This window comes from Dermacentor albipictus, chromosome 1 (genome assembly GCF_038994185.2).
Source record: "Dermacentor albipictus isolate Rhodes 1998 colony chromosome 1, USDA_Dalb.pri_finalv2, whole genome shotgun sequence".
Taxonomy (NCBI): domain Eukaryota; kingdom Metazoa; phylum Arthropoda; class Arachnida; order Ixodida; family Ixodidae; genus Dermacentor; species Dermacentor albipictus.
In genome coordinates, this window is record NC_091821.1 from 73,379,596 (window position 1) to 73,396,671 (window position 17,076).

The 17,076-nt window shown below is 44.9% G+C and overlaps 1 protein-coding gene across 4 annotated transcripts in view; it reads right to left on the reverse strand.

Annotated features, from left to right (window-relative positions):
* Window positions 1–17,076, reverse strand: part of LOC135903949 (uncharacterized) — a 30,936-nt gene that overhangs the window by 7,999 nt on the left and 5,861 nt on the right. For all 4 annotated transcript variants that reach the window (XM_065434448.1, XM_065434451.1, XM_065434450.1 and 1 more), the window contains one exon: window positions 7,392–7,534. In XM_065434448.1, the coding sequence (XP_065290520.1) occupies window positions 7,392–7,534 (143 nt within the window). The remainder of the gene's footprint in view (window positions 1–7,391; window positions 7,535–17,076) is intronic.

Below are 17,076 nucleotides of genomic sequence, written 5' to 3' on the forward strand. Positions count from 1 at the left end.
ATCTTCCTCGAAACGGATGCTAGGCTGCTGCGGGCGGCGAGAAAGTTTGTTGTCATGTGGATAACGTGTCTCTGCGCCTCGCTGAAATCCGTCATATCGTTCATAAGTCACGTCGTGGTAGTAGGGCCGGTGCCCTTCTTGTCGCGGCCTGACAGAAGTCACAGGACCTCGGGGGTAAAAACGTGGCTGCTCTCGTTGTGGTCGAGCGTCATAAGTAGCGCCTCTGTCGTAGAGACGTGGCTGCTGTCGGCGCGCGAGTTCATAATCCTCGGTGCCCCTCGCCGCAGGATACGGGGCGATGGATGCCACGTTTGACTAGAAATCTGGTGGTAGGCGGAAGCTGTGAGTGCCTGAATGTGTCGCTTGTGCGTGCAGGCTGAGCTCTTCCCGAACTATTTGTCTGATCGTTGATGCAAGATCGAGGGGCTGGTTGCTGTCCACGCTTGCAACTGTTGTCACATTGGCTAGCCTGCCAAACTTCGGCGTGATGCGCCTCATTTTCAGCTGCTCGAAAGTACGACAATGCCGAATGATGTCAGTGACAGAAGCCAGGTTGTCCTTTGCGATGAGGAAATTATAGACGTCTTCGGCAATTCCTTTCAGGATGTGCCCGACTTTATCTTCCTCAGACATTCCAGAGTCCACCATCCTACACAGTTTTATTACCACCTCAATATAGCTCGTGCAGGTTTCGCCTGGCACTTGCGCACATTGCAGTAGTGTCTGTTCCGCCCTTTTCTTTTTCGTCGCGGAGTCGCCGAATCTCTCTTTGATTTCGGAAACAAATCTTCCCCATGTTGTGAACGTTTCCTCGTTATTGTCGAACCACAGCAACGCAGTATCCGTTAGAAAGCTCAGAAGCGCTGTTCCACTTGTTGGCGGCACTCACCCAATGATAATGGATGAGCCATTCCTCGACGTCTTCGTCCGATCTTCTGGCGAAGGGACGCGCATCTCTCAGTTGCAGAATGGAACTTGTCGGCGCAGCTGTTGGAATGGGCCGTTGTTCGTCTGCGTCGTGGGACATATTCAGCTCCGGTAGATACGGTGGGAGTCCAGCAATGCGACAGCTCCGTCGAAGAAGTTCTGGTTTAGCCTCCGTCTTCGGGTGTCGATTACCCCGCACCTTCCACCACAACTGTTACGAAGAGTTGCAAAGAAATGGTTTTATTTACAGGCGATGGATGATGATCGTAGCGTGATAGTAGCGCAGCTCGGCCTCTCCAACTCTTTGTCTTCCCTTCTTTTCTCTTGTCCGTGCCTTTCGTATCTGTTACAATATGTATTGGAGCCTGGTGTCTCAGCCCATGAGCTGATTGCAACAAACAGGAAATTGGCTATGAAAGCAAGAAATGAAGAGGACCGGGACCGCTGCCTTTTTGAGGGTGTAGACTGTCTGCAGAAGTGCTCACCAAACGTACTTGACGCGCAGAATCATACAAGACTGTTAAATGACGTGGTTACTTTGTTTAAAAGAAATAACCTTATGCTTGTTCAAGCAGACAAAGAGACTGGGTTTGTTGTTCTACCAAAGGGAATGTACAATGAGAAAGCGCAGGCGGCCATCAATAAGAATTTTGAGCCTGTTAAGAAGAGTGCCGTTAGGGTCAAGACCAAGTTTATTAACTTCTGTAAGGAATTAAATCTTGACAAACTTGCGAGGGATATTGCTAATAGCAGAGGTAGTAGCCTAAATGAATTTTTTACAGCCAAGACCCACAAACCTGGTATTCTATTCCGGACTATCGTTAGTGAAGAAGGGTCATGGCAAATAAACGTTAGTCGGTTTCTGCAAAAGCATCTCAAAACGCTTGCTTTGGATGATCCGTTCCTAACAAGAAAATCTACGGATGTCGCGCTGTTTCTTGAGCGCACAGATAACATTGGCTTTGGTTTCTCCGTAGATGTACAAGACTTGTTTTATTCTGTGCCTCAAGATCAGCTTTTGTTGGCTGTTAGGGAATGCGTAGAAGCAAACGGCGAAGTGTCATTCCGGAATTCAACAGGCTTCTCAGTAGATAATTTTATACCGTTATTGCAGTTTTACCCGAGATCTAGTTTTATTGTTTATGACAACCTCCCTTTTTTTCAGCGCAACGGTATCTGCATTGGGTCCAGCGTGGTCCCAATTCTTTGTGATATATTTTTAGCAAAAGTAGATAAACTTTTAGATAGGTCTTTTTTGGGGGGGTTTGTTTTAAAGGTATTTAGGTACGCTGATGATCTTTTAGTGCTTTTCAAAAAAGCAGACAGCCTTCACCTACCTCTCTGCAGTAGGTGAAGTTTTAAACGCATTTGACAAGCATGAACTTGGGCTCAATTTTACCCATGAACTACCTGACACAGATGTTTTACAGTTTTTAGACGTGAGAATAACCTTTCATGAAAAGCACATTTGCTGGGGCTACTTCCCTCGCGCAACAGCGGATTTGTTGCCATATGATTCAGTGCATTCCAAAACCGTATAAGAGCTATAGCGTCGCACTGTTTGGAATCGTCTCTTCAGAAGTCATGCTCACACCTAATGCAGAAAAGTTTTGAGAATCAGGCCAGCCAACTTTTGGCGGCGGGGTTCCCCTATTCGGGCTTCATTGCTGTGTCTGAGACCCTCCTTCAGAAGCTAAAACTAGGAACACGAAGAAAAGATGACCATGGGAAGACCGACAAGCCTTTGGTTGTGCCGTATCTGCACAAGACTTTGCCCAGTCTCAAGAAGGTAGCCAACAGGTATGGGGTGTCCGTTGTTTTTTCGGCACCCAACAAGCTGGCACAGTTATGCCCATGCATCTGGAACTCTAAAAAAAAGAGGCTGTCAGCTAAAACATAAGAAGCCGTTTATCAAGTGTTCCACAGGATTGGTATACGCCATTCCCTTGAAGTGTGGAAAGGCTTATGTCGGCCAAACCGGCCGCTGCATTCATGAATGCTTGGGGGATCATGCCTGAAATTTAAGTAATTTAAAGGACAAGTACGCACATTTGGTCGCGCACGTAATTGAATGCACAGGTTGCGAGGCTCGATTGAGAGGGACAAAGATTCTAGGTAAGAGTGCCGACCCGACGGCGTGCGTCAGTTTGGAAGCATTCCACATACAGAAATATAGCAGCAAGTGCGTAAGCACCCCCTCTGTATCGCTTTTTGCTGCAGAGCTTCAAATTTTGGAAGCAACCGCTTGCTGATTTGATTGTATGTTAGTATCCCCCGCCTTTTTTCTAGTTTTTTTCTAGTTTTCTTGTTTTTCTGTGCCTGATTCCATTGACTGCCAGCACGTTCGTTCATCGATGCACAATGTCATTTTCCCCGATTGTATCACTCCCTTTCCCCTTCACTTCTACCTTTCGCCTTACATAAGGTATCCGTCTTCTGTCAATAAAACTTAGCTGACAGTCAGCACTTATGTCTTGTCCTTGTTACGTTGTGGTTGCATGTGCTTACGCTGTTACAATTTTTATGTCAAATTAGCGAGTTTTGAAATAGGGACCCCAAACATTTGGGGCCCCAAAGAAATAGTGTCGAAGCCACTGCGCATGCACGAGACGCAAACTTCGTTTGGGTTTTGCGTCGGGCATGCTATTTCACCGATTTAGCGGGAGCCCCGAAAACTACCCCAAAAGATTTACATAAACAAACATGGCAGCACCCATCGAAGCGATGACTCTAACCTAGCACCAAGCTGCGCTCAATTCATGGTAACACATGAAGTTCGCAAGCTAGGAGAAGTGACTGCGGTTATCGCTTTCTCTCAACTAGCATGTGTTATGAAGATTGATTCATTAAACACCACTGATTCCGAATTCGATTGTGGATGTTGTGGCTTGTAGGCCTAACACAGCTAGGCTTGGCTGGTGAAGGTGCGTAAGGTTAGTTACTCAATAAGCTTGTTGTTTGCTGCTAATAGAACAACCTCTAAATTGTAATTAAACAATAAAACACAAAAGTCAAAATTAGTATCCTTATCATAAAATCGTATATTTTAATTATTTTTAATAGCTTTTCTTTGACGCGGTAGTGGCGCTGTTAGCGCAAGACGCTATATGCAAACGCAAAGCCCTATTCTAAAACTCTTCACACTTGCGTGCCCCAACGCTAACAGCCGCAAAGCTCTTTGGGGCCCCAAACTATTGGGGCCCCTATTCTAAAACTCTCTATTCTTTCCAGTCTGGAAGTTGCACCATCAATCAGTAAAATGAGCAAAAAAATAAAAGGAAGGCCAGAAAACAAGCCCAGGTGACAATCCTGCCGCGTCAAGTCGGCGATGGTACAAGTTACCGACTGTGATGGTAGAGGAGGATCGGCTGAATTGTCATCTACTGCAATAGATGCTACTGAGTGATTCTCGAATGAGCAAAGCTGGGCCCGAGACATCCCACGTGGCAGCACTTGTGTCGTCAAGCCAAAATTGACCACTGGCAGGCAGACGCAATTTGCTGTAATAGATAAAACTGTATGAGGTACTGTGATCCTGTGTGTAAGGAGGATGTCTTGCATAGGAGCCGCGATGTAGTGACCGTCGGGGACTGGTGGGGATGAGACTAAGTCAACGTAAGTCAGTGTCGAAGGTGGCAAGCGAACGAAGTCGGCAGAACTGAGGCGAATGGGGTGTGGTTAGCGGGATGCAGAACAGGCAGGTCAAGGCAGAGAGTACTGGCGGAACAATCAATGAGAGCAGAATGTGCGGAAAGGAAGTCTAAGCCGAGGATGATGTCGTGGGGACAGTGGGCGACGACTGTGAATAGCACGATAGTGGAGCGATCGGTGAAGGAGACGCGGGCGGCACACACACCAATTAGGGGGGCTGTTCCGCCATCGGCGACACGGACAACAGGCGTTGTGGCGGGCGTGATTATTATTATCTTCAGCCGGTGACGAAGGTCAGCGCTCATTACCGACAAATGCGCCCCAGTGTCTATAAGAGCAGATACAGAAACACCGTCGACTTGCATGTCAAGAAGGGTCAGATGAGTGGCCAACGTCAGTAGAGGATTTGGCAGCGTAGGAAGCAGTGCAGCGTCACCTCGAGGCGCTGCATCATCTAGTTTTCCGGCCGGGAGCGGCGTCTGAAGGGAGTTGGCGAATAGGAGCGACGGGGCTGGGGAGAGCGAGATTGTCGTCGTTGCGGCGAAGGCGAATGAGAATAGTGGCGGTTCGGCACAGAAGAATCAGTGGCGGCATTATCGGAGCGTGCGGCATAGGGACGAGAAGGGCCACCTGGGGGGCGAGAGTTCCCGGCGGATCATGCCAGTTATGCCAGGATCACGGGGAGCGGGGAAAGCTATGTAGGTCATCGAAGTGGCAGCAGGTGTCGAAACCGGCAAAGTCGAGTTGTCGTCGCCGGGAGCCATGAAGGAAGGCTCGACGTACCGTCCACTGCGAAGCTCCGTGACGAGGTACGGGGATCGATACCCCGCACCTCCACCAGATATGTTATGTAGGAAGATGCAGACGAAAAGCTATATACAAGTATATTTACAAGAAAATACGCCGCACTTGGCCAAGAGGCAACAGCCCGCGCTAGCCTCTAATCATCGTTGTCGTCTTCACACTGCTTGCCTCTTCGTCAGTGCAGATACTGTTCCGTAGCAATATATTAAGCAAACTCTAAATAAAACCCCTTACCAGGCCCCCATCGGAAATTTTGCTATAGTACATTGGAAGTTGTGATGCAGGCTTTACCACAATTTTTCAGACTGGTGAGTTATTAAAGGAGATAAGAGAACTGTGTCATTATGTTGCCACGAGACGAGCTTCAGTCTGCGATGTCACAATGATGTACTGGTGTTAGAGTTTTGGCACCAAATTCAAAAAACAGAATGCAGTTATGGTAAATAAAAACCAATCAATTGCTTTTTTTTATTGCATCCTCACCCATTTCAAAACATCACACCTAACATTACTAGATGCCGACTCAAAGATGCATTACACCCTGCCACAACAATGCTACTCCCACAACTTTCACTTGCTCACATATCAGAACATCACACCTAAGTCACTAGGCCACACATCAACACAGCATAATAAAAGAAACAGGGTCTGTTCCACCCGCCGTGGTTGCTTAGTGGATATGGTGTTGGGCTGCTAAGCACGAGATGGCGGGATTGAATCCCAGCCACGGCAGCTGCATTTCAATGGGGGCAAAATGCAAAAACACCTGTGTACTTAAATTTAGGTGCACATTAAAAAAACCTCAGGTGGTCCAAATTTCTGGAGTCCCTAACTATGGAGTGCCTCATAATCACATCGTGCTTTTGGCATGTAAAACCTCATAATTTAATTTTAATTTTAATTAGGGTCCGTTCCTTTTGCTCCTGGTTTTATGTGTACACAAGTTTTCCTCTATTTATTTAGTTGCTGAAGCTGTCAGGCACACCTTTGGCAAATAGCTTCAACAATCATTGGAAAGCGAAAGCTGTGATGGAAATCAAACAAAGGTACAATTTACACATGTGCTCGCATACCGTATAAACCAGAATATAAACAGAGACATTTACTTGAAAAACCAGGCTAAAGTCACCCCTCATCTTATACAGCAGTCTTTAGCAGAATGTTAATCATCATCTGGTAACCTACGGTGTGCATGTTGAAAAATGCATAGCCAAAGCCTTATCCATATCCAAATGCGATTGCTGTTGTTCCTGTGCCTGGTGTGTACTCTTCTGGTCGATGTCATGCGTCATATGCTTCTTGTTTCTTGTCTGGTGAGCGACGAGTATTGGCACACGGAGATAGTTTTGGGCAGTATTCAAGAGAAAAGTTGTAGACTTAACTGAAGCGAACAACAACATGGCTGCTCAGCACGTTTCTGAAGAAAGCATGGAATACTGGGAGACATTGAAAGGAAAAATGTTAGCGTGCAGCCCACGTAAAACGTCGTTTCGTGGGTGTTGTGCAGTGCATTCACAGCTTCAGTATGCACATGGAGACTTTGTGTGAAAGCTTGGTGTGCACTCACTAATGGTGACAGTGCCATTGTGAAAATAAATGTGTTTGGTTATTTTACTGTCATTTTCTTTTTTCTTTCTTTTTCTCACTTCAAAGTAAGGGATCAACCTACGTTTCCACTCGACCTATATTCTAGTTTATACGGTAATACCATCGTGTGCAACGCAAATTAGCTTCAAGAAGACAGCTATTAGTATTATTAAACAAGCAAAAGTTTAATAGCACACATGACACTGTGAAAGCCACCCAAGCATTACCCCACATCACATGTGGGCTAAGTATCAAGTTTAGTCAAGTAAGTATTTAAATACATGCCAGGACATATTGTATAGAGCACTTAAATGAGGAACATAACCAAAATCTGCTAAATGTTTCTAACTAGACATATATTGTGCAACAGCAATTAAAATTCATTAAACCCATGTAATAGTCAAAGCTACAGTAGAACTTACAGCTTCTAATATCTGCTCATCCCTGGAAGCAGTTATTGATGGTGTTGATGATGGTGGCTGAACAAGAACAGTTGGTATATCAGCAGAATCATCGGGTGATGCTTCCAAGATGGTCAGTTCCATTGCAGCAGAACTCTTACTGTCTGAATATAAAAATTAAAAATGTACTGTTATTCTAAACAGTTTCCACACACAAAATACAGCTTAAACCACTTATAACCACTTGCACTGCAGAACTGGAAGTAACATGTCCTTTTATGACCCCTGTTTATTTTCCCATAGAACTAAAATGTATATGCATAACGTTTAGAGCGCCACTGCACAACATAAAGTATCAGTTACGATGCAGATGCCGAAAACCCCATGAGGCAAGAGGTGGGAAGTGAGTGTGCTACTTGATGGGATGTGCAGGGTGTGGCAGCGAAGTCATGACCAACGTTGCCTCCTAAAAGTAATAGTAGTATGCTTCAGGTGACAATACAATAGGAACAGTTCTATGAATCAACAAATGCTTTTATGCATCATCAAGTGCATCTTTTAAAAAATTGGGGGTGCAGGCATCAACACTGCTCAAATTCTTGTCCAAGCTGCCCTTATCATGCAAGCCACTTGCTTTAACCCTTGCTTTTGACTTCAGCTCTAGAATGAAGCCCTCAAGGTCATTGCAGGTCTGCCTATGCATGAGGCTTTCAGTCCTCGTGCTATCTCTACTCTCAACCTGCTCCGATTTTGGTCATTCTCAGGGCCTGCAAGCAGTTCAACACACTTCACAGACAAATATCACAGCAAGGTCACTGACGTCTGCAGCCCATCAACGAGTTCCTCCAATGGACATGATTCCACTTCCCCAGCTATAAGAAAACGACCAAATTCCTGACATACATCCAGTCCAAGTGTGCAAAAAAAAGCTTGAAAACAAGCTCGTATAAATGAGAAGGCCGTGTCCTTATTGCTGTTTTGCGGCATATTGCAAAAGCCATCGCACCGAAAGATTCCACAGCACCTACAGCTGGGCTGCAGCAGCTTGGCGAGACCTCCTGTCATGCCGTCGCCTTCATTTGAGGGAATGTGCAAGGAGTAGCAAGCAATTTCTGGCAGCATCGCCAGGCAATGGGTCAACACTCAAATTATTTTTCGTACACCGTGGTGTGAATGAGTTCAATATATACTTGACACATATGCACTCAAGCAAGGTTTCACTGACAGGATAGACAGCAATGGTAAATGTTGATTTAAATTACATTGTTTCTTTAAGTTCACATCCAAAAATCAACACTTAATCTTTTAGGTCACATGCATGAATCTACAGAGCTGATTATTGCATTGATTAATCAATGAAATCGATGCCCAGCCCTGGTATCAGGTATATTAAAGGGGTCCTGAACCACCCCTCGTGCTTGGTGAAAAGACCCAGTCCGCTGATAGCATGCACTGCTTTGAACATCTCAGCCAAATTTTGCTGTTGTGTACGGCACGTGGAGCTCACAAGCAAAGTGCACTGTCACCTTTTTCTCAAACACTCTTTTTTCAAAAGAAGTCTGCTCCTCACTCTTTTCAGGATGCTTTATTTCGTAATATAGCAGATGCCCATACGCAGCTACTATTGGCCAACAGATGACATCAATCAAGAAGGGCGTTTGGATCAGTGCGCTTCTTCCTATTGTTATTGTGTATACTTATTGACACAGTTTTATAAACAAAGTAAGTGAAATACATAAGTGAAAATATGCGTTTAAAATTTCGATAATACAATTACGTAGTTCCGGAAGAAGCTGACTACCAACCATCTGCTCATGCTCGGCTGCTGCCGCCCACATAGAAATTAAACTTTGGCCAAACTGCTTATTGATGTCGTAGCATCAGGTCTCCCTAATTTTGACTAGTTTTGAACACGCCCCTACCCTCAAACCATGCAAACCTTAAGGCCAGACAACATGCACACTTGCCAGCGTGTGCTCACTTCTGGCCACTCCTGGTTGGACGCCTTGGTAGACTTCACTTCTTATTGAGCTATTGATAGCAGTTCAAAATGCGCAATTTAGACGTGGCTATTATCCATCATTCAAGGTGGTACAGGACAAAGACGGTCTGCACCACATAGCACGGTCAGTCTGGAGCATATGAGCAAGAGCATGTACTCAAACCCTGCCGTGCACAAAGCAAACGCTGCACATACGCACTACAGTTGCATGTAGCTGGACCTGCTACGTAGTGTAGATAGCATGGTCGCCGCGAGGTGATGCGACGAGTCCGCTTGCAAAGTGCACTGCGGCTCAGTGAGGACAACAGTGTTTGGCTCGTAGGCACCAAATCAAAAGTAGTGGCGTCTACATGAACATCCGAAATCAAATTTGAATTGTGCACCACGGCAACATTCAGTAGGCATTGTGACCACGCTCCGCTCAGCCGTAGCCTTCGCAGTGCAAGTAATTGAAGTGGGAGCACTGCGGTGGGGGTGTTTCATTGCTAATAACTACGCCTCCGCTAAACACATTGAAGTACATTTTGCAGCAAAATATTTCTGAAATAGCCTATTTTACTTTCAAATGCATTTCCCGACTTTGATAAAGGCGGTTCAAGATACAGTAGACCTCTGTTAATTCTACCATGACGGGATCGACAAAATTGATTGAATTATCAGGCGTGTCGAATTAAGCAACATGCAGAAGAAAATACCAACATACACCACTGATTTATTTGGCAGCATTTGCTACATTATAACACACCCTGAATCAATGCGCACTCATGTTCAATTAGTCCAGAGTATATAAGTAACACAGAAATTACATTTAAAGGGGCCCTGAACCACTTTTTATTGAACCACTCTTCATGCATTCAGCAGAAGCAGAGTTATTCACAATCAAACATCCTGTTCACGGTGCTCCCGCTTTTTCTTCAATGCCTTGCAATACAAACGCAATGGCGGAGTGGGGCGTGCCCACAACACTCTGCCTACTGAACGTCACCATGACGCACAGTCCAAACTTGATTTTGCATGTTCACATATATGCCACTACTTCAGATTTTGGTGCCTACGATGTGCCAAACACGGTTGTCCTCAGTAAGCTACAGTGCTCTCAGCCAGCTACAGCCAGCAGACTCGTCGCAGCATCCCGCAGCAGTTGCGGTATCTACGCTACGTAGCAGACTAGAGCTAAATGCAACTGTAGTCCATATGCACTGTGTTTGCTTTGTGCATGACAAGGCTTGAGTGCACACTCGCACTAATATGCTCCAGTCTGGCTGTGCTGCGTGGTGCAGACCAGCTTTGTCCTGCACCAGCTTGACCGACCGATAGTAGCCACATCCAACTTGTGCATACTGAAGCGCTCATTACAAAGCGAAGTCTGCCAAGGCGTCTAACTGGGAGCGGCCAGGAGGGAGCACCCTGGCAAGCGTGTGTGTGGTCTGACCTTAAGTTTCGTTTGTTCATAGGCCAGTTGATGGTTCAAAACTAGTTGAAATTAGCGAGACCCAAGGGCTATGACATCGATAAGCAGGTTTGCCATAGTTCCTACGCAGGCGGCTGCGGCCAAGCATGAGCAGACGATAGTCTGCTTCTTCTGGAAGTATGTAATTATTATTGAAATTCAAAAGCACATTTTCTCTTACTTCAGCCTGTTTATTGGACTTCGTCAATAGAAATACACAGCAACAGTAGGAAGAAGAACACTGATCCAAACGCCCTTCTTGATCGATGTCAGCTATTGACCAATAGCAGCCGCGCATGGGAATCTGCAATATTACAAAATAAAGCATCCAGAAAAGAGTGAGGAGCAGGTTCTATAGAGAAAAAGAGCATTTGAGAAAAAGGCGACTTCAGGCTCCACTTGCGAGCTCCCCGTGCCACGCATAACTGCAAAATTTGGCTGAGACAATCGCAGCAGCGTATGCTATACGTGGACTGTTTTTTCACTAAGCCCGAGGGGTGGTTAAGGACCCGTTTAAGCTCCTAAACAATGCATAAATCTAACACACGCCCAATTTTTTAGCGCGAAAAATGGCCAAGGGTCTGTGTTGCACAATGGCAGCTGGTTTCCTAGAGTCAGCTTTACCGCACGGTTTATTAAAGGGACACTAAAGGCAAATATTAAGTCAAGCTAAAAGGATAGATGAGACCTCGAGAATCTCTAAGGCGTTCAGTTTGTCCAGTTCTATTTCATCTTTAGAAAAAAGAACTCATCGAGATTACCCCTGACAATGACACGGATGGTCGAAAAGGTTTCGTTTTTGTTAGACTCTGTGCCACCCATGCTTTTGAGTTTCAGTAGTTTTGTAATCGCATAGTGGTGCGCTGGTTTTGCTGGCTTGCGAAACTCGCACAAACTGCAATCACGAACTGAGCCTTAATAATAGAGAAATTGAGGTAAATGCAGGACACGATTAGAGACTCCCCCGGGATATTGAAGTACTTGCCTGATGACATGGACACTCAAGTTAAAATCCTGTAACTAATATTTAACTGCTTCTTACAGAAGTGTCATAGTATTGAATTATAAGACGAACTAAAATGCTACTTGTCCAGTTCTATTTCATCTTTAGAAAAAAGAACTCATCGAGATTACCCCTGACAATGACGTGGATGGTCGAAAAGGTTTCGTTTTTGTTCGACTCTGTGCCACCCATGCTTTTGAGTTTCAGTAGTTTTGTAATCGCATAGTGGTGCGCCGGTTTTGCTGGCTTGCGAAACTCGCACAAACTGCAAGTAGCAGAGAATTCAACTTCCATGTGATGTCGCGAGATGCCCGAACGGTCCATGCCACTTGTCCAAGAAGTGGCTGCAGCGGCGAATCCACCGTTTTTTGGCTCGGTTTCTCCATGGCAGTGCGTTTGCATTCTGGGCATAAAACGTACCACCATCTGTCGGACGCCGTTTTATTCACCGATGGCAGCAACGTCACCACTCCCCCAATTGGGTCTCCCCCGGTTGGGTGGCAGGAGATTTGAATTTCGAAAAAGGTATTCAGACCGTTCAGATGCAACTTTCTCGTAAACTAAGTCTTTTCTTGGCACAAAACAAGCATTGCAAGGTTTCTGGAATGGTATTTAAACAGTCCACGCCGACTTAGTATTTGCGTTTTGCGTACCTTTAAAGGCAGCTTCGCCGCAGTTCATCCAAGTCATGCGATAAAGCACACAAACACCGTAAAGCCAGTTTTGGTTTCATATCCAATTGCACTGCGCAAGCAATTTCCACCCAATTTTCTTGGAAAAAAACAGTTGCACAATAGAATGCTAAATGCCGTATTCAGATATTGTGAGCTACGGTCATTGCTTGAAAATCATTCTAGGGCCAGCCGAAAATAGGTATTTATGAAGGGAGACAACATGTGTTTAATTCGCTGTCCCCTACACTTTGCTGAGACAGACACTGCCACTAAAAGGGGTCACTATTGGCGTTACCACAAGGGTCAGGCATGTCTGCTGACTGGTCAAGTTCAAATGATTCAGCGAAGGCCAAATTTAGGATCAAAATAACAAAAGTTCGGGCCCGTTTAAATGAATGGGTGTAGGCCAGAACTTTCGGTCAGGAGGTTCTGGCCAGGGGAATGGGCCAGAACCTCCTGACTTGACTCCAGAGGAATTGGAGCCAAGTAAACACAAGTCTACTGAACAAGATACTATTAAAAAAATGGTATAGTCAAACCTTTTCATAATGAAATAACGGATATAACGAGGTAATTCTTCCCCCCCCCCCTTCAACTTCGTTATAATAAGGTTTTACTGTATTAGATACTGGTGCCCACTTTCTATCTACCCTGTTGCTTTGCCTATTCAGTACCCTATGTCATTCAGATTCAAAGCCAAGCAACCCATGCTGTCAAAATTGCCATAGTTGCAAGTTTTCAAACCCACCAAACTGTGGCCAACCTTCAACAGCTCCGTTACCATAAGTTGCCTAATTTGTAGTCAGATTTTTATCATTTCTGTTTGATTTGAAAGCATGTAACCTCTTAACTCTGAGGTTATTTATCGAGATGAGATTTTTCATTAGAAACAATCTTTTGCAAGTGTAGCACATAGTCCCATAACTTTCATGCTAACAAAATTGTCACTAGCATTTCCTGACTTGGCACAATATTTGAACCACACCTTAAAAAGACACTGCAACACTTTATAATGAAGTTGCAAGATGTCATGAGCGCACAAAAATATCCTAGCAGGAAAGCCCCCCCCCCCCCCATTGCCTTGGCAAGCATTTTTCAAAGGTTTTTGTATAAAAGGAGCTACAGAAGCAAAAGCTTGCTTTCATGTTTCCTAGCAGTGTTAGAGATTTGGTTCTGTGCTGCGAGGGCAATGTTAATCCCAGTGATACACAGCCATGCTGCATTTTCTTTCATCTTTTTTCACTTTGCTTGCATCCCTCACAGTTTAATTTTACAGCAGATTTTTTCCTAACTGTGGGGTGTTGTTGAAGCTAGAGCTAGATTTTGAGGAATTTAAAGGGGCTCTGAACCACCCCTCTGGCTTGGTCAGTAAAAATATTATACAGTTAGAACACAGTGATGTGAATATCGCCTTTTATGGTGAGGAAACAAGTTACTAACACCCATATGTACACACTCCCAGATCTGCCATGTATTACAATGGAATGGGAAAGTGGCGGTTGTTAACGCGTCCCACCAGTCACGTCCTCGCTCCTTTGTCTAAGGCCCACATCGAAAGATTGCCACAAGTGCAGCAAGGAGGAAAAGAAAGAAAACTGTGATATGCGGGGCACTGCTAGTGGCATCTGCCCACTGAAGGCAACGGATGAGTTGAGAAGTTATGGTCACTGGGGAACGTAAACATTGCAGTCTTTGCATCTCCATTTCTATTAGGTTCCCTTAAAAAATGTCAGTGGGAATACATCCCCTGAAAGGCCACCGCACTTGTTCCAACAAGTTTCTCAGGTTTCAAGAAAAGTTAGCTTAGGGCCCCTTTAAGAGGTTTTCTGTACCTCTAAATCCTGGCATGTGTGCACACTTACAGACACAACCTCTGCTCACAACACTCCTAACCACAGAGAGCAATAGCAAGTACTCTGAAGTACATGTTTGATGTTTAAAATTCTGCAGTTTTGTCTCGACAATAGGCAGCAATATCTTTGAAAACCTGGCAACTACTACAGCACACCTCAAATGCTCTCACAACACCACACAGCATTCATGCTCAAATGCTCAAGCTCACTCCCGCATTCTAACACTGGTGACTACTTGTCTATATGCAGCCAAGACTGGTCTGGGTTGCTTGATGTTCTTCAGCACTTATTTCTCACAGCACTTTGTTGACTGGTTTTGGCTCCATTTGTTCACAAGCTTTCAGTATTGGTTCCTAGATCCAAAAAAAATTGGCAAATAAGCCTGATGTACAGGCAGGGACAAAATAGTATGGGATCTACAAGTGCATGGCAAACTGGATTCTGACACCTTTTAATGAAGCAAGCACCTTCTGTCGAGACTTGGCATAGCACATGTGCGCCACTTTTGTGCTCACCACTACGCCCATTTCTTGGCAGCGAGCTGTCGGAATCGCGATGACTGCAGAAGATTATGCTAGAAGAGCACTGACCTTTTCAGTCATTCTGACGTATGACAATGCACTGCACACCCCACTAGCCAAAAAGAGCACTCTCCTTGCGTAATCTGTAATCACTGCGATTTCAACAGCACAATGGCAAGAAGTGACCATACGGGCAGGCACATGAGCCTGAAAGGACACTCATATGCAATGCTGTGTCTCGACAGAAGGTGCTTGCTTCAATAAAGGCAGCAAGAATTCAGTCTTGCTGATCCTGTATAATTTTGTGCTCGCCTGTACACCTGACTCAAAAAGTCAAAAATGTGATGGCAGTGATTTGAAAAGACCACACGGAAGCAGAAGTCTTCACAGCAATATTATAGGTCCTGTGCTGCATACAAAGGACTTCATCCAGGTGATTTCTTTCTAGCCATAGGATGGACAATTGAAGTTCAAAATGAACAGGATGCGTGCATACAAAGACACTTCGCAGTACAGAGCAAACAATTGTCGACGCTGTGCAATTTCCTACATTTATCACTAGCAGAAAGTTTTAAAAATGGTGTTTCCAGCATTTTTAAAGCAAGCAGTTGCTGAAAGAACTGCCCAGAAGCCATTTTCTTGGTTTCAGGCAGGAAACATGAGCACAAGATGCTGATCTCTATTAACAACTAAGTGCATAAATAAAAGCCATAAATAAACTTCAGACTGCTCAAACAAATGATAAAGGTTGAAAAAGAAAACAAGAACACTGTCCATTTATAACTATACAGAATATAATAAATCTATTTATAAAGTTTAGACCTACGATTCTAAGAAGGATTGTGAGAGTGGTCCCATATCACACTGTGTTACATCAACAATATGAGCAACAAATTCTGACAAATAAATATCTCAGAATAATAAAAAAAAATTTTAAGTGACTGACAACCACTTTTCATGATACCCAGTTTCTCTCTCTCTCTCTCTTTTTTTTTTTTGCAATGGGAAGCTTACTGGTCAGAATGTCTAATCATGAAGCAGTAACGCGAAAAACACCGTGGAACACTTTCTGGAATCAGAATTTTTCGGTCTGCAGTGAAATGTATAGTCGTTCACTGGAACCATGCCGAAAACTGCGATAGGCGAGTGCCATAGCGATTATACGCCGGCATTGGTGGGAGGCACGCAAGTGCAGCGTAGCTCTAGCTGTAGAGATTCATGTTTTCCAAAGTTTTAAATTATTTCTACAATAATAGCTATGTTTTCGTGGTTTGGTGTCCAACTGCTTTGGTCATTAACCCTTTCAGTGCCACTCCCGAGATAACTCGGGCGACCACACATGCACACCCCCTGCCTCGCCCGAGTATACTCGTTTTGGCTTTTTAACTCACTCCCTGCCGCTCCCGATAATACTCGTCTAAAAGAAAAATATACAAGCATGTAGCGCCATCTATGGAGATCCCACATAAATAACATAAAACCAGTAGGATGATTTTTCAACAGGTGGCGCGCATGTTTCTACGTCCGCGTCGCTTCGTCTTCGTCTCGGCAGAGCAGCGGAGCAGCCATGGCGAGGCAGCGTTCCACGTTTGTCCGCTCTTTGACGGACGAAGAAATTCAAGAACTGCTTATGAATTCGGACTCCGACGACAGTGACAGCGAGGAAGCAGCCCATCTAAGTGCCTTGTCGAGTGATGAGAGTGATGATGAGCCCCTACCACCGAGAAATCCGCGAAAGAAGAGGAAACCTGGCGAGCGGGATTTCTGCTGGAAGAAGAAAGAGTTCAAGCCCCAGGAGCATGCTTTCGATCCAGCTCACTCAGGAATCTGCAATGACATCACAGCGGCGTCCAGTGAGCCGTCCAATGCCGTCCAGCGGCATCCAACACGGCTGACAGCGCGCCACTTCCTGTCTCTAATACCACTGACTACCGCGAAGCAGAACCCAACACGAGTCTGCCGCGTCTGCGCTAACACACAGCATCGACCAAAGCAACGAAAAGAGTCTCGCTATCTGTGTTCTAGCTGCCAGGTGCCGCTTTGTGTGGTGCCTTGTTTTGAAGAATACCACACCAAAAAAGTATTCTAAACACCTGGACATCCTAATTAGACAATTATTGCTAATTAGTTAAGTGCCAATTTCTTTAAGGAAAACTGGTATCTGCGAGATAATCCAGAATAAAAATGTTTACATGACGTTAAG